The sequence below is a fragment of the Benincasa hispida genome, chromosome 2 (assembly GCF_027475165.1).
Source record: "Benincasa hispida cultivar pf3 chromosome 2, pf3_genome.v1.1, whole genome shotgun sequence".
NCBI classification, from domain to species: Eukaryota; Viridiplantae; Streptophyta; class Magnoliopsida; order Cucurbitales; family Cucurbitaceae; genus Benincasa; species Benincasa hispida.
In genome coordinates this window covers 23,343,473-23,371,472 of record NC_143479.1, presented here as the reverse complement: position 1 = coordinate 23,371,472, position 28,000 = coordinate 23,343,473, and the positions used below count along the sequence as shown (strand labels likewise).

At 37.7% G+C, this 28,000-nt stretch overlaps 1 protein-coding gene across 1 annotated transcript; it reads left to right on the top strand.

The window, feature by feature from the left end:
* The first annotated feature begins 83 nt into the window (after window positions 1-83).
* On the top strand, window positions 84-13,894 carry LOC150037739 (uncharacterized). The gene is made up of 4 exons (XM_090310581.1): window positions 84-272; window positions 359-445; window positions 511-582; window positions 11,656-13,894. Exons 1-4 carry the CDS (start codon window positions 225-227, stop codon window positions 13,600-13,602), a joined length of 2,154 nt encoding a protein of 717 aa, XP_090166707.1. The 5' UTR covers window positions 84-224; the 3' UTR covers window positions 13,603-13,894.
* Window positions 13,895-28,000: the final 14,106 nt, after the last annotated feature.

The following is a 28,000-nucleotide window of genomic DNA, read 5'->3' as shown; positions in this document are numbered from 1 at the left end:
TCCCCACACTCCCATATTCACTTTTTTGGTATTTTCGGCCATTGCATGATGATGTACACATACTTATCTTTCTGCCAATTCGCGTGGATGTGCTTGTTCAGAAGAGAAGTGAAAACCTTGCAGTTTCGTCTGGAGAACAAACAGATGCTAACCCTGAAAATAAGAGTACTTTGGTTAAAGGAAATAACGTGTCTGCTCACCAGACTGCTGCAAATAATGCCAATATGGTATACATGGAAGAGTTTGATGCCTCCATTGCTATCCTAAACATTGTAAGTTCAATGCATGTATTGGCCAGTTAGTTGAAAAATATTTTATTATTGATTTGATCATGATAATTTAAAATATCTGTCTACAGGCTATCGTGTGGTTCAATCTTCATGAATATACAAAGGCGTTAGCAGTTCTTGAACCCTTATATCAAAATATTGAACCCATTGATGAGGTACTGGAGTTTATTGATTATATTAGTGATGGGAATTCTCTTTTAATTACTCTATTGATATGCAGACAACAGCTCTTCATATTTGCTTTTTGCTGCTGGATGTTGGATTAGCCTGCCATGATGCAGCATTGTCTGCGGTAAGTAGTCATGTTAGAGTTTTGTATATTTTGCTAGTGTAAACTAATTTTCTTGAGACAGTACTGGGAGAATTCATTGTATTAATCTGAAAATAATACCTCTTACAACCTAGGGACCCTATTTAAAGGCTACAAAGCAGCATTTATTCCTTAACTAACAGTAACTAAACGAAACAGTAACTTAAACCTTTAACCAAGATAAAAACATAAACAACCGAGTAATGTTAAAACAGAAACTGAAAATTCTAGAACAGAGAACCCTAAGCCAAAGCCAATGGACTAATGATTTTCATTTACTTCACTTACGTACTTCACATTTTAGCATGTTGCTAGAACTTGTTACAGAGAACCCCAAGCTGAAGCCAACGGACTAACTGATTTACTTTATTGGCAGAATTCAAATTTCAGTAGTCTTGTAGTGTCAAATTTTAGCATGTTTCTAGAACTTGCTAACTTGTCCTATAATGTAGGAGAATTACAGTTGGTCGTAGGTTTACCAATTCTTGTAATTAAATCTTAATTTACAAAGCATGTTCCAAAGTTTTTATTTATATAATGTATGAACTTTACAAGAGAAGGGCAATATCCAAGCCAACAAAGTTACAAGAGATTTCTCCAATTGGTAAAAATAGATGTAAGATTAAAAGAACTAAAGAAAGATGTACATTTGCACCAAGACATAGCAAGGTAGATAATATTTCCCATAAGGTTGTCAAAAGATCTTCCCTTTTGATTGAAGAGGTGGTTGTTCCTTTCCAACCATTTAATCCATAAATCCATAAGAAAGCTCTGATCAAATCGTCCAAATAATCCTCTTTTCATCCATGAATGAGTGCTAGATGAGGGCGTATGTGAGGCTAAGCTCATTGGGGATACTAGTGAACCATCCGAAGGAGAGAGAAAGCTTGTTTCAAAATAATCCTCTTTTCACCCTTAGCCCCTTTCATCCTCATTGTCATTGCTTTTAGGGTCATCCCTACGCCTGTAGCTGACCATCCACCACAATTCAGCCTCGTCGCCATCGCTAGTGGCTAGTGGGTGACACTGGCCTTCACCAAGTTTTTTTTTTTAATCTTTTCCCTCTCTCTTTTTTCGCTCTTTTTAAATCTCCTTTAATTGAACTTAAATTTAGTATTACAACAAATTAATTATGCATTATCATCATGTAGTTACTTGGTATCTCGATGCTAAATTTACATATAACAAAAAAATATATAAAAAAATAACGTATCCTCAACGTATCTGTATTTTAATTTTTTAGAAATTGGCGTATTGCCGACTAGCAGTGGGGGTCTTCTGGCCCCCAAAGGCACGTGTCGTTGGCTAAACCCTCGCGGCAGATGTGTTGTGGGGGCTGCCTTGTAACGTAATTCCTCACCGAACGATGGGTAGAATCCTTTGTAGACGACTTAAATACGCGACAGAATATTGCAAGTGGCAGAGTGGCCTTGCTGGCACGATCCACTGAGATTTTAGCCTTTCATCACTCCGATCTACCCCTCCCTAGAAATTGGTGTATTGCCTCATCTTATCGTATCTGTAACTCGAATTTGTATCCATATCTATGCTTCATAAAATGTGTTGGCTCCAAGATAGAAGTCTTCTTTCAATTTTCTCAATGATAGGATTCCAAAAAGATAAAATCCTTGGCTTGTCAAAAAGAGGCAAATCGAGATAATTGCAATGGCCCATTTTGCAACCATATTTGCAAGAAATCAATTCAATAACTTCTTGTGTAGAGTTAATGCCCGCAATCTCTGATTTGTCATGGGTGACATTCAAGCTTGAAGTCTTCTCAAAATAGTTAACAAGCCAAACAATATTTTAGAAGCAAGTGCATCCAACTTTGAAAAGTGGATCATCATCAAAAGTGTATCAACTATCATGAGCAAAAAGGAGGTGTGGACCCAAAAAGAGCTTTTTCCAACATATCCCTTTATCACTGACCCAAATCAACATTCTACTAAAACAATCCATCATAACTACGAAAAGGAAGGGAGATAATAGATCACCTTGTCTAAGGCCCTTTGTGGCACGAATCTTTCCCCTAGGATGCCCATTAATGATGATAGAGAAGTTTGATGAGGACACACCACCCTTTGTCCATTTTTTTGCCATTTTGCACCAAAGTCTTTATCCTTGAGGATGAGATTGAGGAATTCCTAGTCCACCTTATCAAATGCTCTCTCAGTGTCTAGTTTAACCACTAAGCACAATCTTCAATGACTTAATTGGCAATTAATGATCCATCAAGGATTTGTCTACCTTCCACAAATGCTGATTGGAATTTAGTAATGGTGCAGGGCAGGGTCTTTAAAGGCCATCTAAGAGAACTCTTGGCAATGATCTTGTATTGTATTGACAAGAGATGTGGCTAATGGGTTTGTAATTGCCAACCATACGACATCAATCTTCTTAGGAATAAGGCAATATGTTATGTTCGAACATGCATTCTTAAAAAAATCTTGAAACACACTCTTAATGTCCCTTGAGGATGTTTCAATATATATATTTTTTATAGAACTTTGCCGTCAAACCATTTGGGCCTGGAGATTTACTAGATCCGAGGTCCTTAATAGCCATATGAATCTCTGTTTCAATGAAGGGGGATTCTAGGTTAGATGCTTGTTGGGGGAAATGGGCTCCCAATGATTGATTGAAGGTAGAAATGATGCAAACTCTAATTCAATTTCACCCCAATTACAAGATTAGTTAGTCAATATGAAATTATGTGTTGCCCCACTGTTGATTAGCAACAGTCACCCCCTACTATTTGACTGTGACCCTCTCAACTTCATAGTTCTTGAATTCATCAACCCTACGGCTAAAATCAAAGATAACTCTACTATTGGTTCCATTTTAACTTCCTTAAGCTCAATCGGCTCCACTAGTTCATTCTCGTATTGAAATACTTTCCACTCTTCATTGTTCTCATGCACTAACAAAATATGCAACTCCTTCTGATCTCGCACCATACACTTATGGCTTGCAAAGTATCATTCGTTGCAACGGAAACATAAACTCTTCTCCTTCCTAGTTTGAAACTCTGCATCCGACAATCATTTTCGATGGCCTTTCTCTTTTGTTTCCCATCGTCGAAATACCTCGCAGTGTAGACATCCTCATCGTCACTACCTTGTTCGTCTTCACACCTTTTGCTGCAATTGGAACAATATTTTTAACCATAGTAGTTTGGGATTGGGCCTTACCTACTGTATGTCCATAGAGGCCTGCTTTTGCTTTCGTTAACTCCATATTCTCTATTAAAGGCTAGCTTCATCACACTCGCAAGCCCACTGGGCTCCCAACACTCCACTTCTGCCTTGATCCACGACACGAGCCCATTCATGAATGTCTCTTCCAATACTTGACTAGAAAGCTGTGATATTGGCGCCACAAGCTCATCGACAAGATCTCGATACTCTTCTACTATCGTCTCCTACTTAATCGCAAGAAATTGACTATACACAACCCTTTTTCTGGACTATCACAATCGCTCCAACAATCTTGTCTTTAACTCCTTCCAATCTTTGAACGACTCTCGCTCTTCTTTAGAATGACACCAATATAGTGCGATTCCTTCAAAACTGATGTCAACCACTCCAACTCCATCAACTTATGAATATTGAAATATCGGTTGACTTTGAACCGATTCCTCGGTAACTTTTACGAAGTCTTGTTAGTTCTTGATCCATTGTGTCAAGACGTTCTTCCATTCTCTTCTAAGCCATCTTTCCAAATTTCCCTAGATTGTTGTACTTTGGTACCAATTTGATAAGAACCGATCTCTAGGAGTATTATTCAAACTGAGAAAAGAAACCCTAAGGCTAGTTACAACCCTTAGCCTCTCTTGGAAGCTAAGATTTGATTCTCCCACCCTCGAAAGACGACTCTAAACTGAAAATGAAAACTGACTCCCTTCCGTTTCCCCCCTCTCACAAATATTCTCTCCTTCCCCTAACTAACCTTGGGGCCCACTCGTTCACTATTGGATGATGAAGCTTCTATTAAAAAAAAAAAACTATTGGATGATGAAGCCACACTACCCACTACATTTTTGAGTCCCTTTTTACCCCTCCGATGATTTTGTAATAATATTGGTGGTCTAACGGATGGCCATTAATGGTGATAGAGAAGTTTGCCGAGGACATACAACCCTTTATCCATTTTTTGCCATTTTGCACCAAAGCCTTTATCCTTGAGGATGAGATCGAGGAATTCCTAGTCCACCTTATCAAATGCTCTCTCAATGTCTAGTTTAACCACCACGTTGTGTTTCTTTTTTTTGGCACAATCTTCAATGACTTCATTGGCAATTAATGATGCATCAAGGATTTGTCGACCTTCCACAAATGCTGACTGGAATTTAGTAATGGTGGAGGGTAGGGTCTTTTTGAGGCGCTAGTGTAAGGCTGAAAGGGCTTTTTTGTAAATAACTAGCTAAAAAAGATAGGGGTTAATTAATGTTAATTGTTAGCTAATTGTTAGTTGTTATGATAGTTAAACATCTTGTAACTAATTTCCTCTATAAATAAAATCCTTCTTTCCCATTTTGAGAGAGAATCATTTCATTCAAGAATTAATCTAAGTATTGCACCAAATTTAGTATCAAAGCAATCCAAGATTTGGGGATCAATGGCCGGAAGAAAAGCCAATAAGCCGAATGGTGGAGATTCAAGAGGGGGAAGAAATGCCCACCCTCTCTCCAAAAACTACAACGAGACGCTTGCTGTCCGTTGAAGACTCGTTGGAGGGAATTCATGGTTCGATGAACTACCGTCAAGAAATGGTGGCAACACTTGTGAGAAGGATGGATGCTTTAGTGGCACTGACCCAAATTGAAGAAGATGCTCCAATGTTCAATCAAAATTGGGGAAGAAGAGGAAAACGTGGAGCTGGACAGCCAAGAAACTTTCAATCTCAGCAAGAAATTCATCAAGAAAGGGTTTCAAGAATGCATAGGCATCTCCAAGAAAACCCAAGAGGATGACCACATGTTTAAGAAAGATCCCAAGAAGACCAAGATTGGGATTCTTTGAGTGAAAATGATCCAGAAGAAGAATATTTTGATGCAAGAAGGGACCGAGAAGGAAGATATGAAGCTAGAGGTGATCCATATGACTTCAAAATGAAGATAGACTTGCTGTTTTATAATGCTAAGTGTGACATTGAAACATTTCTTGATTGGATTAAGAACACGGAGAATTTCTTTGATTACATGAATACACCGGATCACAAGAAGGTTTGATTGGTTGCCTTCAAGTTGAAAAGAGGAGCATCCGTGTGGTGGGATCAATTGGAAGTAAATCGGCAAAGACAAGGCAAGAGGCCTATCCGAACGTGGAAGAAGATGAAACGGTTGATGAAAGAAAGATTTTTTCCTCCCAGTTACGAGCAAACACTGTACAATCAGTACCAAACTTGTAGTAAGGTCCTCAAACAGCTGCTGATTTCATGGAAGAGTTCCATCGTTTGGGAGCAAGAACTAATTTGGCTGAAAACGAACAACACTTGATAGCATGGTTCATTAGTGGGCTGAGAATGGACATCAAAGAGAAGGTAAAACCTAAGAAGCATGGACATCGACACGCGACACCGACACGGTGACATGCTGATTTTCAAAAAAGTAGGACACGACACGTCGGGAACACGTTTTTTTTTATTAAAAAAATTAAATATATGTCGTGCAATAAACACATTGTGAAATATTCCATTTAAAGACTTCATTAACAACCATACAATTCATGAAAATGATGATAATAGATAAGATGACTAACAGTCCAATGTCATAAGTCATTACAAGTTTTAGTAATTAGTTCAACACCACAAAAGTTACAAAACCACAAAATAGAATCAAAGAAGTCAAGCCTTCTACATATTTTCTTCATTCTTGTCCAATGTCCTCTTAACTACTCGAAGTTTCATTTTGATCACCATCATCAGTAAAAACTATAGCTTCCAATTCTGGTTCGTCCAAAGATAAACTAGCTACTTCAAAATGAAGCTAAACTTGCCGTTTTATAATGGTAAGTGTGACATTGAAACATTTCTTGATTGGATCAAGAACACGGAGAATTTCTCTGATTACATGAATACACCGAATCACAAGAAGGTTCAATTGGTTGCCTTCAAGTTGAAAAGAGGAGCATCTGCGTGGTGGGATCAATTGGAAGTAAATCGGCAAAGACAAGGCAAGAGGCCTAACCGAACGTGGAAGAAGATGAAACGGTTGATGAAAGAAAGATTTCTTCCTCCTAGTTACGAGCAAACACTGTACAATTAGTACCAAAATTGTAGATAAGGCCCTCGGACAGTAGCTGATTTCATGGAAGAGTTCCATCGTTTGGGAGCAAGAACTAATTTGGTTGAAAAACGAACAACACTTGATAGCACGATTCATTAGTGGGCTGAGAATGGACATCAAAGAGAAGGTAAAACCTAAGAAACATGGACATTGACACGCGACACAGCGACACCGACACAGTGGCACGTCGATTTTCAAAAAAGTAGGACACTTCACGTTAGGGACATTTTTTTTATTAAAAAAATTAAATATATGTCGTGCAATAAACACATTGTGAAATATTCCATTTAAAGACATCATTAACAACCATGCAATTTATGAAAATGATGATAATAGATAAGAGACTAACGGTCCGATGTCATAAGTCATAACAGTAATTAGTTCAACACCAGAAAAGTTATAAAACCACAAAATAGAATCAAAGAGGTCAAGCCTTCTACATATTTTCTTCATTCTTGTCCAATGTCCTCTTAACTACTCGAAGCTTCATTCTGATCACTATCATCAGTAAAACTATAACTTCCAATTCTGGTTCGTCCAAAGATAAATTAGCTACTTCAAGCATTCTCGCATCTTCAAATGAATCAAATGAATCTCCAGCAATGTCCTACATTTTCGTCTCTCCTTTGAAATATTTAGGAGTTCTTGATAAAAGATGTAGATTGCTATGGATGTACACCAAGTCTTTTGCACGTTGTGGTGTCATCTTGTTCCTTCTCATGGAGTGCAAAAATGAATATGTACTCCAATTTCGCTGAACACGAGGAAGATGAAGGTTGAACAAGTAACTTCATAGCTAGTGATTGTAAAGTTGGAGTAAATGCACCATGGATGCCCACCAACTCTTCGGAGGCATATTATATCTGTCACGTATGGAATCATGTTTAGCAAACTCTGCAGACATTGTAGAGAAATTGGCAATCGAGTCTTGTCTTCTGATACACTTCATCCTCTCTCTTGATACTTCTAAGTCTTTATGTGGTGGGAATCGAGTCTTGTCTTCTTCAAGCCATTATGCACTATAATACCTAAATAAAATTACCAAATATACCTAACTTTAGTGTGTGCTTAGGAATTGAAAATATAAAATAAAGATCTAAGATGTCTTAGAATACCTTAGATTTAGAGAATATGCCAAACAATGGAGATGAGTGTTATTTTTATTCCAACGATCAATCAAAATTTGATGTACCACTTCATAAAAAGATGGGATTCATCTGCATGCTTTCCTTCATGTCTATAGATTGCTACTTTCACTTTTTCAATCATGGTGCCCCGCGTATCATATACCAAATGGAGGCAAGGTTTGTCCGTATCATAATCTCTGATCATATTATAAATAGAAGCAGTAAAAGAAAGAATATAATCAATCTTATCCCACCAAATATCATTAAGTACCAACTCCTTTACACATCTTACTTTCACCATATCATCTTCTCTATAGCATCCCCATTTATCACTGATAACCATTGTTTGCAAACCACCCTTAATGAGTTTAAATCTTCTAAGCATAATGATGGTAGATGCAAATTGTGTTTCTGCTACTTGCAAGTAACTTCAAAGACACAAACTCATTGAACATAGCAAGCCTTGTAGAATGGTTCATGATAAAGTGCTTGACTAACATAACATCATCTGAAATTTCAGAAATCCAACTACACTCTGCAAATACATGTTGATTACTATCAATATTTCTTGCAGCACAAATATTCTTCAAAGCTAGATTGAGAGTATGAACTACACAAGGTGTCTAAACTATGTTGGGGAAATGTGATTCAATAATTTGTCCTGCACTCTTACAATTTACAGCATTGTCAGCGATTATTTGAATCACATTCTCATGTCCCACCTCATTTATAACTTCTTTCATCAAATTTGCTATGAAGTATTTATCTTTAGTCTTGCCTGAGTAATCTATAGCTTTAAGGAACATTGATCCTCCTATTGGCCAAAATCAAATCAAAGTTAATCCAAAGACAATAACGAGAAGTGTTTTTTTCTTGTGAAGGAGATTGCATTCCTTGGCTTCCTATTGGCCAAATCAAATCAAAGTTAATCCAAAGAAGATTGAAGCAATCACTCATTGGCTAACTCCATCAACAATGAAAGACATCCAAGCTTTCCTTGGCTTGGCATCATTTTATAGGAAGTTTATTAAAAACTTCATTAACAACACCAATAATTAATTGTTTGAAGAAAGACACATCTTTATATAGGGTGAAAAGCAACAAACCAGCTTTGTTTGTATTAAAAAGAATTTGAGCACCAACCTTGTTTTGAAGTTACCAGATTTTTCAGCTCCATTCGAAGTAATAGTTGACGCATGTGTCGTGAGGATTAGTGGTGTCTTGTCTCAGCAAGGCCATCCAATAGAATATTTTAGCGAGAAGCTCAGCACCTCGAGGCAAACTTGGAGTACTTATGAACAAGAGCTATATGCTCTTGTCCAAGCATTAAAACAATGGGAGCGATACTTACTATCCAAGAAGTTCCTCTTGTTGACCGGTCACTTCTCATTAAAATACTTGCAAGCTCAAAAAAATATAAACCGAATGCATGCGAGTGGATTTCATACATCCAACAGTTTGATTTTGTTATCAAGCATCAAGCTGACAAAGAAAACAAGGTTGCCGATTTGAGTCGAAAGAGTTCTTTGCTAACCATTCTATCTACCAAAGTGATTGCATTCAACCACCTTTCATAACTATATGAAGAAGATTTAGACTTTGGGAAGGTATGGTACAGTTGCACTAATCACATAAATTTAGAAGATTTTTATATTGTAGATGTGCCATATGCCAAAGAGCCAAGGGACTTCCACAAATGCCAGCTTACACACCCACAACCATTTGGGAAGACTTATCAGTTGATTTTGTACTTGAACTTCCTAAAACACAATGGGGATATGATGCAGTTCTGGTACTTATTGATCGTTTCAACAAGATATCTCATTTTCTAGGTTGCAAAAAAATGAATGATGCGGTCTACATTGCTAACCTCTTCTTTAGAGAAGTTGTTAGACTTCATGGAGTGCCTAAATCCATCGTTTCGGATAGAGATGTCAAGTTCCTTAGCCATTTTTGGCATGTTCTATGGAAGAAGTTTGAACTACATTGAAATTTAGTACTACTTCTCATTTACAAACAGACAGTCAAACGGAGGTAACCAACAGAACATTGGAAAACCTTATACTTTAAGTGGCTCAAGACCTAAACAATGGGACTTAGCCCTTGCACAAGCCGAGTTTGCCTTTAACAATATGAAGAACAAATCATTTGGAAGATGCCCGTTATAAGTGGTATATACTCGAATTCCAAAACTCATATTTGACCTTGCCAACTTACCCTCCTTTGTGGATGTAAGTAGTGAAGCTGAAAATATGGTGGAAAGAATACAAGAACTACACAAGAAAGTCCACGATCACTTAGAAAAAACAAACTTTGTCGTACAAAGAAGCCAAGGATAAGTGAAGAAGAGAAGTAACATTTGAAGGAGATTTTGTGATGGTTCATTTACGCAAAAACCAATTTCTCACTGAAAATTATAATAAATTGAAGGATAGACATATTGGACCATGTAAAGTACTAGCAAAATACGGTAGCAATGCTTAATAAATTGAGCTACTAGAAGATCTTCATGTCAACCCCGTCTTCAATATTGCTGATTTGAAACTATATTATGTCCTGAATGACTTTCATTTAGCTTCTTAGCTCATTTGAGAACGAGTTTGATTTGGGAGGGGTGGATTGGTGTAAGGCCAAAAGGGCCCTTTTGTAAATAACTAGCTAAAAAAGATAGGAGTGAGTTAATTGCTAATTGTTAGCTAACTGTTAGTTGTTATGATAGTTAGTTAAACATCTTATATTTAATTTCCTCTATAAATAAGATCATTCTCTCCCATTTTGAGAATCATTCCATTCAAGAATTAGTCTTTTGGTATTGCACCAGACGCTCTGAGAGAACTTTTGGCAATGATCTTGTATTGACAAGAGATGAGGCTAATGGGTCTACAATTGCCAACCATACGAGCATCGATCTTTTAGGAATAAGATAAATATATGTTTTCTTTTAAACATGCATCAATGATTCTGGTCTTAAAAAAAAATCTTTGGACACAATCTTAACCTTGAGGATGTTCCAATTTTTTTATAGAACTCTGTCGTCAAACCATTTGGCCTAGACATTTACTCGATCCGAGGTCCTTAACAGCCATATGAATCAATGTTTCAGCAAAGGGGATTCTAGATCAGATGCCTGTTGGGGGAAATGGGATCCCGATGATTGATTGTAGGTAGAAACGATACGACCTCTGATTCAATTCCACCCTCTGTCAGTAAGCTATTTCCGTCTCCGGCCAGCACCTCAAGAATAGTGTTTTTCCTTTCTTTAGCACTCTCAAGACAATGAAAGTAACTAGGGTTCATAATCCCATCTTTCAGCCACCTGTTTTTACATTTTTGCCTCCACAAAATCTCATGAGCATAAGATTCAGATGCTACATTCAGGAGGAAATGTTTTAAGTAATATGGTTGCGAGATTAGTTAGTTTTATCCTTCTGCCGTGGGACAGTTGGGTTGCTGTAATTTCTGTGTATATCATGCGGTGTGCTTTCTCTCTTATCTGTATTTTTAGGAATTTGTACCATCTGTTCTTGGTGTGTATATATTCTCATGTTGTTTCTAGACTCTTTTGTCTTTAGTGGAACTGAGTTCTGTTGACAAATGCGTGATGATATATTGAAAATGGGGTTCTCATGTATTTTTTGTCAGGATGTTCTACTTTATCTCGAAAAGGCTTTTGGGGTTACCAGTACAAGCCAAAGTGAAAATGTTGGTACAGGGGTACAACAATCCACAAACGTGGTTGCAAAATCTTCATCCATTCCTACCAATGCTTCTGCCTTTGAATCTTCCAATTCAGATTTAGCTGCAAGTGTCAATGCATCGGAAAATGCTCTATCGAGAACTTTGTCAGAAGAGACATTTGAGTACGAGTCTATGTTATCAACACTGGATATTGGTGGACAGAATCCAGCAACACAGACTGGTTTTTCATCTTCGAACGTTCTTTTAAGGATCCCAATTGATCGATCTTTATCTACAGTTGATCTCAAGCTTAAATTGCAGCTATATAAGGTTCGCTTTCTTCTTCTCACTAGAAATTTAAAGCAAGCGAAGCGTGAAGCAAAGCATGCCATGAACATTGCTCGTGGGATAGATTCATCCATGGCTCTTCTCTTGAAGGCTGAACTTGAATATGCCCGTGGCAACCATCGTAAGGCCATGAAGCTACTACTGGCTTCAAGTAACCGGACAGACATGGGGATCTCAAGCATGTTAAACAACAACCTTGGCTGCATATATAACCAACTTGGGAAGTATCATTCATCAACAGTATTCTTTTCCAAAGCTGTATCTAATAGTACAGCTCTCTGGAAGGATAGAAAACCAACTACTGTTTCACAGGACAACTCTCTTCTTATCATCTATAATTGTGGTGTTCAGTACTTGGCTTGTGGAAAACCACTTCTTGCTGCTCGATGCTTTCAAAAAGCCAGTTTGATTTTCTATAACCGTCCTCTGCTGTGGCTCCGTCTTGCTGAATGCTGCTTAATGGCTTCAGAGAAGGGGCTTCTAAAGGACAACCTTGCAGATTCCGATAGATCAGATATCAAGGTTCATGTTGTTGGAACAGGAAAATGGAGGCAGCTTGTATTGGGAGATGGAATTTCGAAAAACGGATGTGCATATTCCTCTGGAAGAGAAGATGGGCATTTCAGCAGCGAAGGACAACCTAAGCTGTCAATTTCTCTTGCTCGGCAATGTCTCTCTAATGCCCTGTACTTGTTAAACCATTCTGAGACAAGCTTTTTGCATTCTGTCTTGTCCTCCAATTCTTCCTTGGAGGAGAGAGATTCAAGTGAAGTAGCGACTTCAAGGAGAAATTATAAGAACTTACATTGTATTGATTCCAAGGCCTCCGCCTCAACTCTAGGCTCAAGTCAGGTAACTGCAAACGGTGATGCAAAGGAACAAAAAGGTGCTACTATTCAGGAACTTGTGCAAAACTCCCTCTCCTATTATGATGAAATTTCTCGGAGAGAAAACCTGTTGATTAAGCAAGCACTTCTTGCAAACCTGGCTTATGTGGAGTTGAAACTTGGAAACCCGTTGAGATCTCTGACAATTGCAAGGTCTCTTGTGGAGCTTCAAGAAAGTAATAAAGTTTATACATTCTTAGGCCACGTTTATGCTGCAGAGGCTCTTTGCTTGCTAAATAGAACAAAAGAAGCTGCCGACCATTTATTATACTATGTATTCGGAGGGATTGATTTCAAATTGCCATTCAGTCAGGAGGACTGTGAACTATGGCGAATAGATGGGACTGCTGATCTTGAAGGCGCAAACGGAGGATCGACGACTGCTAATAATTCATCTCAGGAGGATGCTCATCACATCAAGTTCCTAAGACCAGAGGAAGCACGGGCCGTCCTCCTTGCAAATTTTGCCACTGTTTCGGCTTTACAAGGAAATTTTGAAGAGGCACAACAGTTTGTATCAGAAGCATTATCGATTATGCCGAACAGTCCAGAAGCCACTTTGACTGCAGTTTATGTTGATCTCGCTCTTGGTAAGTCGCAGGAAGCTGTTGCCAAATTAAAACAGTGTAGTTGTGTAAGGTTCCTCCCCAGTGGATTGACAATGAAAAGATCATGATTGTTATTAGTATAACTGGTGGCTTTGTATTAATGTCCTGCCCTCATGTTAGTACTAGTCAATGGGCTAGTCGGCTAGATAGTAATCTTTAGGAGGAACATATAATATAGCTCACGTCAGAGAATAAAATTAATGTTCAATTTTTTTTTTCCTTTTTAATTTTGATCCCTAGGGTTCATTTGTAGTTGTGTATCTGCTTTTTTGGTTAGTGGAGATGCTATCCTATTGTTACCATGAACGTTAATAGAGCTTTTCTTGAGAAAGAAATTGAAGAAAAAAAGTATTTTTATCTTCTCTTTGCCTGTGTGTCCTACCCAATCCCCCCCCCCCCCCCCCCCAAAAAAAAAAAAAAAAAAGAAAATAACATAAAAGGACCAAAAAAATGATAAACTGTTGCTTCCTCTTTTTATTCATTAAGCTACTGTTAGCATTTGTGTTATCCTTCCCAAATTTTTCTGGCGGTAAAATTTTTCATATCTTCTCTTGATGAATTTCGTGTTCACGCCGGAAATTTGTCTTAATTTGTTTTCTTAGTGGAGTCCCTCTATTGTTAAATAATAAATGTCGTGTGGAAAATTTTCTATCCTACCGTAGGGGGAAAATTTTCCCTTTAGAGACCAGTTGGATTATCGAGAATATTTTTATGATGTCAGATCACAACTTCAGATATCTTGCAGGGCACTCAAGCTCACGCCCTTTACTCAATATTTTAAAGTGAATATTGAGTATGTATTCTGAATTTTTATTTTGTGATAGTAATTCGTGGATAGTAAAAATTAAACAAATTAGTTTCTGCTAAGCTATAACATGATTTGTATATGGGTAGTAGGACAAATTTCAGTGTTACATTACATCATCTTTGCAAACTTCAGAAATTTGTCTTTAAAAGCAAAGGAGAAGGAAAATGTCTAGGGACAATTTCAGAAGTTGATGAACCAAAATGACAAAATTGAAATATTATCCTATCCTTTGTAGTTTGTGATATGGAAGGGAAAATTCTTCAGTTAGAGGGGCTAGATGGTTTTAAGGGTTGAAACTTGAAACAATCGGTTTGAAGTCCTCAAAAGATACAGAGTCTTAAGATTTCTGAATGCTAAATGGAAAAGTAATAAATTGATGGGTGGTTTAGCTGCCAGGGTAGTTAGGGTAGTTTGACTTTGACTTGTCATGTACATGGAATTCATCACACTATTCACTACCAACATGGTTAGAGAATATTATTCTTAAGACATTTACCTGGATTTTTTTTTTATCTGCAATGAAAATGCATTAACTCAGGCAAAACCAAAATTAAATACTCTTTGATAATGGAGGACACCCCAGGAAAATCATCAACAAAAAAAAAAGGCTCTCAACCAAAAGAATAAAGTCATGCACAGGTTGGAGAAGAGAAAAAGGAAGGTGTACAACCAGTGTGTTTAAGAACCTAGGAAAGGTCTTGGCTAATTATTTAAGGAGAGTGCTTCCCTCGATCAATTTTGAAGCCTAATGAGCCTTTGTTGCAGGGAGGTAGATTCTTGATCAGGCCCTCACTACGTACAAGGTTATTGAGAATTATATAGTTAAGAAAAAGAAAGGTGAGATTTTCAAAATTGACTTAGAGGGAGCTTACAACCATGTTGACTGAGATTTTTTGGACAAGGTGATGGACAAGAAGGACTTCAGGCATAAATAGAGAATGTAGATATAGAATTATGTTAGGAATGTGAATTATTCGATCCTTATTAAAGGCTCCTCTAAGGATTCGATTTTGGTCCCTAGAGGCTTGAGACATGGGAATTCTTTATCTCCTTTCCTTTTATTTTGTTGGTTGTGGATATTTTAAGCCGTCTCATCTACAAGGGGTAGAAGGAGGCATTCTTGAGTCCTTTAAGGTTGGCTCTAAGGATGTGGCTATTTCTCACCTTCAGTTTGCTGATGACATGATTTTCTTCTGTTTTGGTAAAGAAGGATATTTCCTTATCCTCAATCACATTTTGGGGTTCTTTGAGAGGATGTTGGGACTTAAAATTAATAGAAACAAGTGTTATATTTTGAATATAAACCGTGAGTAGGAAAAGCTTAATAGATGGGCTAGTTTGGTGGGTTGTGATGTTGACTCCTTCCCTTTGTTGGACCTTAGCTTCCCCTTTGGAAGTAATCTGAGAGCTATCTTGTTTTGGGACCCCCTCCCAATGAGAACATTAGAAAGAGATTGGCTTCTTGGAAGAAAAGTGTTTTCTCCAAAGTTGGAAGACTGACGCTTATTAGATCAGTGTTGAGTGGAATCCCTATCTATTGCTTTTCTCTTTTCAAAACGCCCGTCCTGGTTTGCAAGAGTATTGAGAAGCTTATGCGAGACTTCCTCTGGGAAGGAGTAGAGGAAAGGAAAGGAAAGGATCTCATTTGGTTAGGTGGGACGTTGTGGGGAAACCTGTGAATCAGGGGGGAGGGGTTAGAGATTTGAAATTCAAGGTTACACAACAAAGCTTTGTTGGCTAAATGGCTGACAGTTTCCCCTCGAACTTAAATCCTTGTGGCGGAAGATTATTGTGAGCAAGCACGTCCCCCATCACTTTGAGTGGGCGACAAAAGGGATTAAAGGCATACACTAAAATCTTTGGATAGTTATTTCTTTTCATCTCCTTTCTTTTCTGTGTTGTGGGAGGTGGTAAGAAAACATATTTTTGGGAAGATCTTTGGGTGGGAGATAGACGTCACTCCTCTACGTTTCCTCGATCATATCATTTATCCTCATTAAAAAAATTGTCGAGTGTCGGAATTTTTGGTTTGGTCGAAGAATTCAATTTCTTTATCTTTTGGTTTTTGTTGGTCTTTGTCCAATAGGGAAACGTGGAGGTGACATCCCTTATTTCATTGATTGAGGATTTCGACTTTAGGCTTGGGAGAAAGAATATTCATGTGTGTGAGTCCTTCCCCCATAGAGGGTTTCTCTTATAAGTCTTTCTTTAGGGTTTTACTAGATCCCTCTCCCACGGTTGAGTAGGTCTTTGACGTTCTATAGAGGATTAAGACTCTGATAGACCCCTCATATTTAGAAAATATGAAAGGAGAATTAACAAAAAGAATAGGAAGGGGGATATAAATGTAAATGAGGAAGAGAATAAAAGTAGTTAGAGATGGGACCACTAGAGGAGGAGGGAGAAATTTGTTATTAATTTGTTATCTATGGGTAACCGATTTAGTATAAAAATATGAGGTAGGGGGAAGGATAGATATCGAATTTTCATCTTAGAATTAAGCTTGTAAGCTGTAAAGAGGAGGAGGTCTCAGCTTCCTAGGCTATTTTGAGCCAAAATAGTGAATACATAACCGAGTTACTATCAATTTGGTATCAGAGTCATTCGTTCTTGGGAAGGGTATGGTGAAGAAGATGGAAGCAAGATTATCAACTGTGGAAGAACAACTTACTTTGCTACAAGTAGGAATGGAAAATAGGATGGATCTGCGGTTTGGGGAGATGCAACAAATCACTGAGAGCATGGTGACAACAAAGATCGAAGCCTTGGGAGAAACTCTGGAATAGAAAATGATTCGTGCATTGTAAGTATGGTCGAAGAAATCGGAACTACTCAAGGAAGGGGAATCAGGGTTATCAGAGAAAACGGTGACGGATAGAGGGAAAAAGCCGACAAGGGAGGATATCGGCGAGAGAAGAGAAGTGCCATTGTTCGATATGAGGTTGTGAAAACTGGAAATTCTGATATTCAAAGGGGAGATAGGAGAAGATCCGATGGGTTGGTTTCACAGAGTAGAAAGGTATTTCGTAGTTAATCATTTATCGGAGAAGGATAAAATCGAAGCTGCGATTCTGTGTTTGGAAGGAGAAGCGTTGGAATGGCATCAATGGAAGGAAGAGAAAACACCAATGAATACATAGGCAAAGTTTAAGGAGCAGCTCCTGCTGCGCTTCCTACCGGTCAAAGAAGAAGATTGGAGAGCCCAGTTCCTTACTTTGAAGCAAGACGGCAGCGTTCGTGCATACCAGCAGTAATTTGAGCAGCTTTCGGGACTGTCGAAGGACCTTTCAGAAGAAACGTTGGAAAGTAAGTTTGTTAGTGGGCTGAAAGATGATATCCAAATCGAGGTGAGAATGTTTAAGTTAATTGGGCTGAAGGAGAAGATGAGGATGGCCCAGATCATCGAAGACACGGAGGAAGCCCGAAGGAAGAAATGGGGCAGAGGCAGCCCAAATCCATCGAAGTCCACGGGGGTGTCTTTGAACTCGGGGCTTAATACAACCATGGGTCAACTCGGCCCTACCCCGAAATAAAACACACAATCGACCGCCCGAACAATTTCTCTCAACCCGACCCGCGGTGGTCACACTAAAAGATGTAAATGGTAGATCATTCACGACTGGCGCATTCAAAGGACTGTTTGACAGCGAAATGCAGCATCGGAGGGACAAGGGGCTATGCTATCAATGCGAAGAATAATATACGCCGGGGCACCGATGCAAAAGAAAAGAATTGAGTATCCTGCTGTACCACGATGAGGAAGAAGGAATAGACGAAGCAGAGGAGGAGTTAGGCGAAGTTGAAGTCCCGGCGACCACTACGCTGGAATCTATGGTGGTTGAGACTACCGATCACGAAGCGGCAGAACTTTCCCTCAACTCGCTGGCAGGAATTGACTCGCCCCGAACAATTAAGGTCAGAGGAGCTATCGGGGACAGAGATGTGGTCGTTCTCATCAACAGCGGAGCATCCCATAATTTTATCGATAAGGAGCTGGTATCGACCCTGAAATTACCATAGACGCCCACGACAAGCTACGAGATCATGTTGGGGATAGGAACTTCAGTGAGGATGACGGCTATCTGTAAAGGGGTAATTCTTAATCTCCCTAACCTCACTATTATCAATGACTTCTTCCCTTTACCTCTAGGCAGCGCTGATGTAGTGTTGGGAGTACAATGACTAATGACTTTAGGACGGGTTGAGTGTGATTGGGGAACGTTGGAGATGGAGTTTCAAATCGGAGATTGGTGGGTGCACTTGAAGGGGGATCGCAGTCTGATGAAAGCCTAAATCTCTCTGAAATCGATGATGAAACTAGTTAGAGAAGAGGGCTAAGGTATATTACTCGAGTTGAATTCTCTTTTGATCACTGAGAGGGAGGACGGAGGCCAATCGAAGGAAGAACACCGACCAGAAATCCGAGAAATTCTAAGAAAGTACTAATCAGTCTTTCAAGCAGTAGAGGGGCTACCTCTAGTATGACACCATGAGCATCATATTGAGCTTAAGCCGGGGGCAGGATCGGTGAATGTCAAGCCATATAGGTATCCACAGTTCCAGAAGGATGAGATTGAGAAATTGGTCGAAGAGATGCTCATTGCCGAGATTATTCAACCAAGTGTAAGTCCTTTTTCCAGCCCTATATTATTAGTAAAGAATAAGGATGAGAGCTGGCGATTTTGTGTTGACTACAGAGCTTTGAACCAAGTCACGGTACCGGATAATTTTCCTATCCCAATGGTCGACGAACTCCTAGATGAATTAGCCGGAGTACGAGTCTTCTCCAAAATCGACTTGAAATCCGGCTACCATCAAATTCTGATGGCCCCTTTAGACGTCCACAAAACGGCATTCCGCACCCATGAAGGCCATTATGAGTTTCTAGTCATGCCATTGGGATTAAGAAACGGCCCGTCAACGTTTCAATCAGTAATGAACGATCTTTTACATCCATACTTACGAAAATTTGTATTAGTGTTCTTCGATGATATCCTAATCTACAGCTCTTCATTGTATGATCATGTGCATCATTTATCCTTGGTATTGCAAGCATTGGAGGATAACCAGTTCATGGCCAATCTCAAGAAGTGCACCATTGCGGCAAATCAAATCGATTACTTGGGTCATATAATATCAGAGGACGACATGGCTACAGACCCATCGAAGGTGGAGGCCATGCTTCAGTGGCCAACTCCGACCACAGTAAATCAACTAAGGGGATTTTTGGGGCTGACCGGATACTACCGCAAATTTGTAGTTCATTATGGGTTCGTTGCTTTTCCATTAATGCAACAGCTCAAGAAAGACAAGTTATAATGGGATAAGGAAGCTCAGGAGGCCTTCGAGATCTTAAAGCAAAGAATGGCCCAACTCCTTACCCTCAAGCTCCCTGATTTCAACCAAGTTTTTATAGTAGAGATAGACGCATCAGGGATAGGAGTTGGAGCGGTATTGATGCAAGGGGCCGACCGGTAGCCTAATTCAGCAAGGCTCTCCCACCAACGCATCGCCTCAAGGCTGCATACGAACGAGAGCTGATTGCCATAGTCATGGCTGTGCAGAAATGGTGGCCCTATCTGTTGGGAAGAAAGTTCACTGTGCAGACAGATCAGAAGAGCATATTTCTACTGGAGCAACATATTATAGCAGGGGAATACCAAAAGTGGGTGGCTAAATTGATCGGGTACGAATTCGATATCGAATACAAGAGGGGGTTAGAGAACTTGACAACCGATGCACTGTCTAGATTACCTACCACGGTGGAGATGTCGATGCTCAGCATGATAAGCTCACTCAATCCGACGATATTCACCAACCAAGTCGAACGGGATCTGGAACTAAGAGCTATCCGAGATAATATTCGAGCAGGGCAATCGCACCCCCAAGGGTATACACTACAAGGAGGCCTTCTACTATATAAGCAGCGCATTGCTCTGCCACCACAGTCACCCACCATACCATTTCTCTTGCAAGAGTTCCACAATAATCCAATCAGAGGACACAACGGGGTAGTTAAGATGTATCAGCGATTAAAAAAAGAATTTTTTTGGACAGGCATGAAAGCAAGGGTGAAGGCGTTCGTAGGAGATTGCTCAGTCTGTCAACAAGCCAAGTATCTAGCACTAGCGTCTGCCGGACTGCTACAACCACTACCTATTCCTGAGCTCACTTGGCAAGATATCAGCATGGACTTCGTGGATGGCCTGCCAAAATACGAGGGCTATAACTCAGTTTTGGTGGTGGTTGATTGGTTATCTAAATATGCGCACTTCATTGCCTTCCGCCACTCATATACCGCAGCAACCGTGGCTGGTCTATTCTTAAACGAAGTTGTACGACTGCATAGAGTACCGAGGAGCATCATATCGGATAGAGATAAGGTGTTCACTAGCTTATTTTGGGAAGAGTTGTTCAAACAAATGGGGACACAACTTAAGAGAAGCACATCCTACCATCCACAAACGGATGGACAAACGGAAATGGTCAATCCGGGATTAGAAGCATACCTCCGATGCTTCACCATGGAGACACCATCACAGTGGCATAAATGGCTAGCATGGGTTGAGTACAATTACAACACGTCCTACCACACAACCATCAAGCAGACACCTTATGAAGTATTATATGGAAGACCAACACCTCGACTAATCTATTATAAACAGGGGAATGCAATAGTTGGGGAAGTAGATGTATTACTAAAGAACAGAGATGACATGCTCAGACAATTGAAGAAAACATTAGAAGCAACCCAACAACGAATGAAGGCCCTAGCAGACTCTAAACGACGAGAAGTGAACTTTGAAATTTCAGATTGGGTATACATCAAGCTGAAGCCATATCGCCAAAGCTCTTTATTGGTCCACAAGCATCCCAAATTAGCTCCACGCTACATTGGCACTTTTCAAATAATCCAAAAGATTGGACCAGTAGCATACAAACTTGACTTACCCCCGATGTAAATATACATCCTATAATACATGTTTCACAATTGAGAAAAGCCGAGGGGACCTTGCTGCTAAGATTTTCATCACCAACAGTTGGACTATTCGGGAAGCAGCTCAAACTAGTGTCGGTTTTGGGGGTCCGGAAGATTGGCTCGACCATATCATCACCTAATGATTTCGAAGTACTCATCCAGTGGGAAGACTTACCAATCAAAGATGCAACATGGGAAAGAGGAGCACAGATAGTTGACCAATTCCTGGACTTTCACCTTGAGGACAAGGTGGTGCTTTGGGGGGAGGGTAATGATAGACCCCCCATATTTAGAAAATATGAAAGGAGAATTAACAAAAAGAATAGGAAGGAGAGGGGGGGAGGGAGGGGGTTACAAATGTAAATGAGGAAGAGAATAAAAGTAGTTAGAGATGGGACCACTAGGGGAGGAGGAAGAAATCTGTTATTAATTTTTTATTTGTGGGTGACTGATTTAGTATAAAAATATGAGGTAGGGGGAGGGATAGATATCGAATTTTCATCTTAGAATTAAGCTTGTAAGTTGTAAAGAGGAGTAGGTCTCAACTTCCTAGGCTATTTTGAGCCAAAATAGTGAATACATAACCAAGTTACTATCAGACTCCTAACAAAGTTAAGTTCTTTTCTTGGCAAGTTTTGCTTGGTCGTAGATAAGCTCTTGAGAAAGATGCCTTCACTAATGCGTTCTTTATGCTACATCCTCTATCAAAGGGGAGGAAAACCTAGATCACATTCTCTTGGAGTGTCAGTTTGCAAGATCTGTATGGAATGAATTTTTTCATGAGTTTGATTTTGCGCTTGCTCGCTAGAGGGATGTTCATGATGATCAGGGAGTTCTTCCTCCATCTTCCTTTCAAAGAGATTTCAAAGAGAGAGGCCATTTTCTTTGTCTTGCGAGGATGTGCGCTTATTGTGGGATCTTTGGGGGGAGGGGGAGAAAAGGGGAACAACAAAGTGTTTCATGGTGTAGAGAAAGACCCTAATGAGTTTTGGTCCTTGGTGAGGTTTCATGTTTCTCTTTGAGGTTTGGTTTCAAATACTTTTTGTAATTATTTCCTAAACAATATTTTACTTAGTTGGAAACTCTTTCTTTAGGGGTTTTTATGGGTTTGATTTTGATGCCAAAAACTTGTTGTGTTCCTTATTTATGCGTTTTGTTGTTTTGTATGCGATGATGTTAAATGATTGATTGATAGCCAGATGTTGTGCTTTAACTAAATGAATTGAATATATATATGAATGAATGCAAGTTTCCTTATCTAAACCCAAATATAAGTTTAAACAAAGTTTTTTTTGGTGAGTCTAGGATCGAACATATGAACTTATACTAAAGATGTGTTTGGACTCGAAGAATGATTTTATGTGATGAATATCAATTGATGCGTTGAATTGATATTTGTCTAACTAAAATGGCTACTAAATAATTACAAGTGACCGTGGTAGTGGATGATGGTTGTGGTGGATATGAATAATGAGGATGTGATGCGATGATGATATGCGATGAATGATGAAGTGTATGGCGTTGATGATGTTTGCAATCACAATGAAAACAACTTGCATTGAAGTGAAGGAAAAAACAAATTCTAAAGTAGGGTTAAGAAGATTTACTAACATTCTCTTAAGCAATGCATAAGTAGGCGTTCACGTTACCAACTCTTGAAATGAAAAGCTAACCTCTCGGTATTTAAGCCACATTTATTTTATGTCTAAGACACATGATCAAGTTGATTTTAAACAAAAGACTAACTTTATCTCTAAAGCCATTTCTTTCCTTGTTTAACGAGTTCCACAATCACTTACTCTCTCAAGCAGTTGATTATTTCTACTTAAAATCAAATTGTCAAGTGGATTCAAGCAATAGATTAAGCACGCATCAAACAAGATGAACTTTCACTTATACACACATGTAAAAATGTTAGATCATTCTCCTTAATCTAGTGGAAGTTTAACTGCTCATAATGGAGAGACAAGCAAGCATGGATATATGAAAATGAACAAAAATCCTATTTATATTAAGAAATAATGAGTTCTCGATCTTAATATCTTAACATAAATTGAAATGGATGAACAATAAGATTAAATGGAAAGAAAGAAGTGTGTCAAGTTGTCAGTTGCAATCTCTTGATTCATTTGGCTTTAGTGTTGGTTGGTTCTAAGTGTGAAGGTGGTGGAGCTCTCTCACTTTTTAGAGAAGAAGATTAAGCTCTCACTTAGAATTCTTCAAAGAAAGCTCAAAAGGTTGAAGATGATGAAAGATGTGGAGGAGTTTTGGCCGAATTTCGGTCAATCTCTTGGTGGAAAGTCGTAACTTAGCTTGAATTTCGATGGGATATTTATAGGCATTAAAAGGAAGCTTCTCAGTCTATTTCCAAGGATGATCTAATACCTTGCATTTAATTCCATGCTCTGATGCGCCGAATACTCATGTTACAGATTCATTGGTTCTGTCACAACTGACTCAAAATCAGCTACCAACTTGTATCTTGATTTGACATCCACCACCCACACGTTTGTCGTTTTTTACTTCTTCGTTGCATAATTCTTTTCATTGCATGGTACTTCTATGCTTGCAAGATTTGGAGCTGATCTGATTCTTATACGTTCATGGCAGCAACTTTTGTTCCATGGCCGACTTTTGCTTCTTTTCATAGAAATTCTACGTTCAATGATATTAAATTTCATAATTTTCAGGATAATGAATTTTGTAAACATATGATCGATAAGCTTGTTTATTTATATGATTTTCATTTCAGGTTGATACATTTTCCTCTGAATTTTCCTAATTATTCTACATAAAAGGTTACAATAACTTGTATTTCTACAAGTTATCATGTATGCCCTAGTGTTCGTTCATTTTTTTTCTTAATGAAAGCAACTATTTCTATAAAAAAAAATTGAAGAAGAAAAAGGCACAAAGAGAAAGGTTGTGCACAAAAAAATTACAAGATCTAGTACGCTTGGAGAATGTGAAATCACCCAACTCGATAGCAATAGCTTCCAAATCCTTTCGACACATTTTCAACTTCAATTAGGTTCATAAACCTTGTAGAAACAAGGGAGATAACTTCCACATCATCTGATTCTACAAAAATCGAAGAGGGGGGTTGCCAATCTTGAAAATATCTTGAAGACCTTCTCTGATGAGACCATTAATGCCAATAGCTTAATTGATTTAAACAACCTACTCTTTTGTATCTTGCGCAGATAGGAGACCAGTTAAGGGCTACTTGTGACATTGAGTTGAGATTATGATATCTGGAGTTCATATATTTGTGGAGTTCGAATATCTGTAGAGTTCATATGCCTGTGTTTGAGGTGTAGAATTATTTGATCTAAGTTCATATGTCTATGTTTAGGGTACAAAGTTGAGTTCATATGTCTAGGTGTATCTAGTGCAATTTTTTGAACTCTAAATATTCTGCTTTTATGACGACTATTTTTGTTTTGAAAATTTTTTATTCAATAATTCTACCCATCTTTGTGTTGAATAAAATATGGATTGCTATTTTTGTTTGTTTGTTTGTTTTTTTTTTTTTTTAAATTTTTAACGTTTTTCTTTTTTTCTTGAGGGTAATGAACAACCATTAACTCGCAACATTTCTTGCAGGAATATAGTTATATAAAATGGGAAAACAAAGAGAAATCAAAACTTTTGAGTCCCAATTTTCTCCATGAATTTCATCATCATCTTATTTTTTTTCTCTTCTTCCTATTGTTGCTTTGAATTTTTACTTTGTCATGAAATTTTTAATTGGATCTCCCTCATCATCTTAGAGCCAATGGAATGCCAACACATTTGTTCATCAATTTTACTTTCAATTCCTTCAAATTTGGAGGACCATTAGAGAGCAAATCTCAAATTTTTACTATTTTTTGTTAGAAAATGTTCTAGAAAAAATCTTCATTTTATGGTTTTTTTTTTTTTTTTTTTAATATGGTACATACTATTCAACTAACAGTTGAAAGTGGTTATTGAAGTTCATTATCAAAGGTGATTTTTCGCTGGAGTTTGTAGTTGGAGGTGGTTGTTGGAGCCTAGAGTTGTTTGCATGAAGGTGGCATTAGAGTTGGTTTTTGGAGTTTGTTATTGAAGGTGATTTTTAGAGTCAAAGTTGGTTGTTGAAGTTTGTCGTGCGAAGGTGGTTGTAGAAGTTGATCATCGAAGATGATTTTTCTTGAAATTTATAGTCGGATGTGGTTGTCGGAGCTCGAAGTTAGTCACATCTCGTGTGAAAGCGTCCGAATGCTCAAGCTTCAAAATTCATTGAAGAAAACAAAAATAGAAACCAATTTAAGCATGTTGTATATTGAAGACAAATTTTGAAAAACTGACTTTTGAAGACTTTTCTTCAAATGGATCTTTCTTAAATGTGTTCGAACACTACCACTAACAAATCCCCACTATTCTTTGATAGAATTATGGCTTGTGGGAGCCCTTTTGGAAGAGTGATGAGAGGAAGAACTTTTTCTATAGTGGATTTAGAAGAAAATCACTTAGTTTTATTATTTTTTACGCTGAGTTAAGAGAGAGGGTTAGTTACCTCTCTCTCCCATTAACTCCTTATAATTTCCCACATGGGGAGTTATTTTTATTTAATATATTATAAAATTAAATCATAATTTAATGTAAAATAATTAAATAATATTTAATAAATCTTATTTATTAAATATTATTAATTAAATATATAAATCATATTTAATATATTTTCCTCTCATAAACTACAGTTTTAATATGATCTTATTCATATTAATTTTAATCTATAGTTGTAATATAAATCTAGTTTATATTATTTAATATTTGAATCTTATTCAAATAATTTATTTTTCTCATATAATAAAGTTAACTTTGAATCTAATTCAAAATTAACTTTATAATATAATGTATTCATATACATTATATTAATTGTATCATATATAATTATATTTGCTAAATAATTTGAACAATTCAAATTCATCCAAAACTTTAATAATTCTATTTTTACTCTTTGAGCTAGCGAGGAGACCTAATGGATCTACAGATTAGAAGCTCTAATGATACATGATTAATTAATTAAACTCTTTAATTAAATTAATCAACATTAATTAACTGCAAGTCATTCCACTAAAGATTCACAACTGCAATCTTCACACTGTAGATGTATTTTTTGTGTCCATGAATATAACCGTTATCAGATGGGTTAAATTACCATTTTACCCCTGTAATTTCCTCTAGTTCCTTAAGTCCCACTAATCTCATATTGAATAACCTATTTATGGTCCTACCATAAATAAAATCTCTCTTGGGCCAATGAGAGAGAAGAGGCCTCATTGTTCAAGATCTAGAGTCAACACATAAGAAAACAATTCATCTACTTTTCCTAAAGACGGAAAGGCGTAAATTTCATCTTGTGTAATTATGTTTTCAACTCCTCACTCAGTCTTGTCCCCAAAATGGTAGGCATATTGAGTCAACAACTTGATTCACTCTCAGCCATACAAATCAAAGGATAGTCCCTTTAGGAAGGAGTCCATAACTCACCCAGGATTGAGATTGAGTTACCTATGGTCATCCTATGAAATATTAATCTTTTAAATCAATGGTATTAAAATGGAAGATCAATTATTTCATGGTTTGATTGTATACAAACTCTTTGTATAAGATACCCTCACTTGCATATCTATTACATGAACGAACACTTAAAACACTTGTAACATTTACAAAGTGGGTCGTATCCATAGTGTTAGCAAGATAAGGTACCTAACCTTATCCATATACTGTTTAGGTTATTACTTGAACACGATCTAATTTTATGTCTAACACATACTGTTCAAGTTACATTAAATAACCATGAATCTTAGTTTATTGGATTAAGTTGTGCAAGACTAATAAATGAATAAAATACCTCTTTATTAATAGACAATAACCGCGTTTACAAAAATTACAAACTATGAAATTTAGGATATAAATTCAAAAATCTCCCATTTGTCCTAAAGCTCTAATGGGGTGTATATAAAGTAATTATTATAGTACAATATAGTATATAATACAATAAACTAGATCATACACTATATCCAGTACATATCTCCCATTTTCACTAGACCAAATGATGCATATCTTATAGACTTAGACCCTCCAGGTGATCCTAAAAAACCTTAGTTATGAGAGCTTTTGTAAATAGATCAACAATATTGTGCTCCAAAGCAATCTTCATGACGATCACGTCTTCTCATTGCACAATTCTTGTATTAAGTGGTATGTAACATCCCACATCTTTTTATTTATTTATTTATAATGTAAAACTTTTCCCTTTTCAGTAATTGTCCTTAATTGAAGGACATGTTTGGAATTCTGAATTTAAAGTATAAATGTGAGGATTTAAGTGTTGTCGTAGAATTTATTCAAAAATTATTCAATTTGAAAAGTTATGGCAGGAATTAATTATTTTTGGAAAAAGGAAAGGAATTAAATAATATAAAGTGGGTTAAGGAAAAGATCTAATTAGAGTTATACTATTTTCCTTTTATTATTATTATTTTTACTATTTTTTTATTATCATTATCATTATTATTATTATTATTAGCATTTTTTTTAATAAAAAGGGCCCCCTCCCCCCTCACCTTCTCCCTCTTTCACGCGAGCCTCCGTTTTCTTTTTCCTCGCAACACACCCAACCGCCACACCCCTAGTCGTCATGCGCCTC

Excerpts from the sequence above, each read along its gene's own strand:
- LOC150037739 (XM_090310581.1), top strand. The coding sequence starts at position 225 with ATGGTATACATGGAAGAGTTTGATGCCTCCATTGCTATCCTAAACATT. Across the intron at positions 446-510 it reads ATATTGAACCCATTGATGAG|ACAACAGCTCTTCATATTTG; the intron begins GTACTGGAGTTT and ends ATTGATATGCAG. Across the intron at positions 583-11,655 it reads ATGATGCAGCATTGTCTGCG|GATGTTCTACTTTATCTCGA; the intron begins GTAAGTAGTCAT and ends ATTTTTTGTCAG.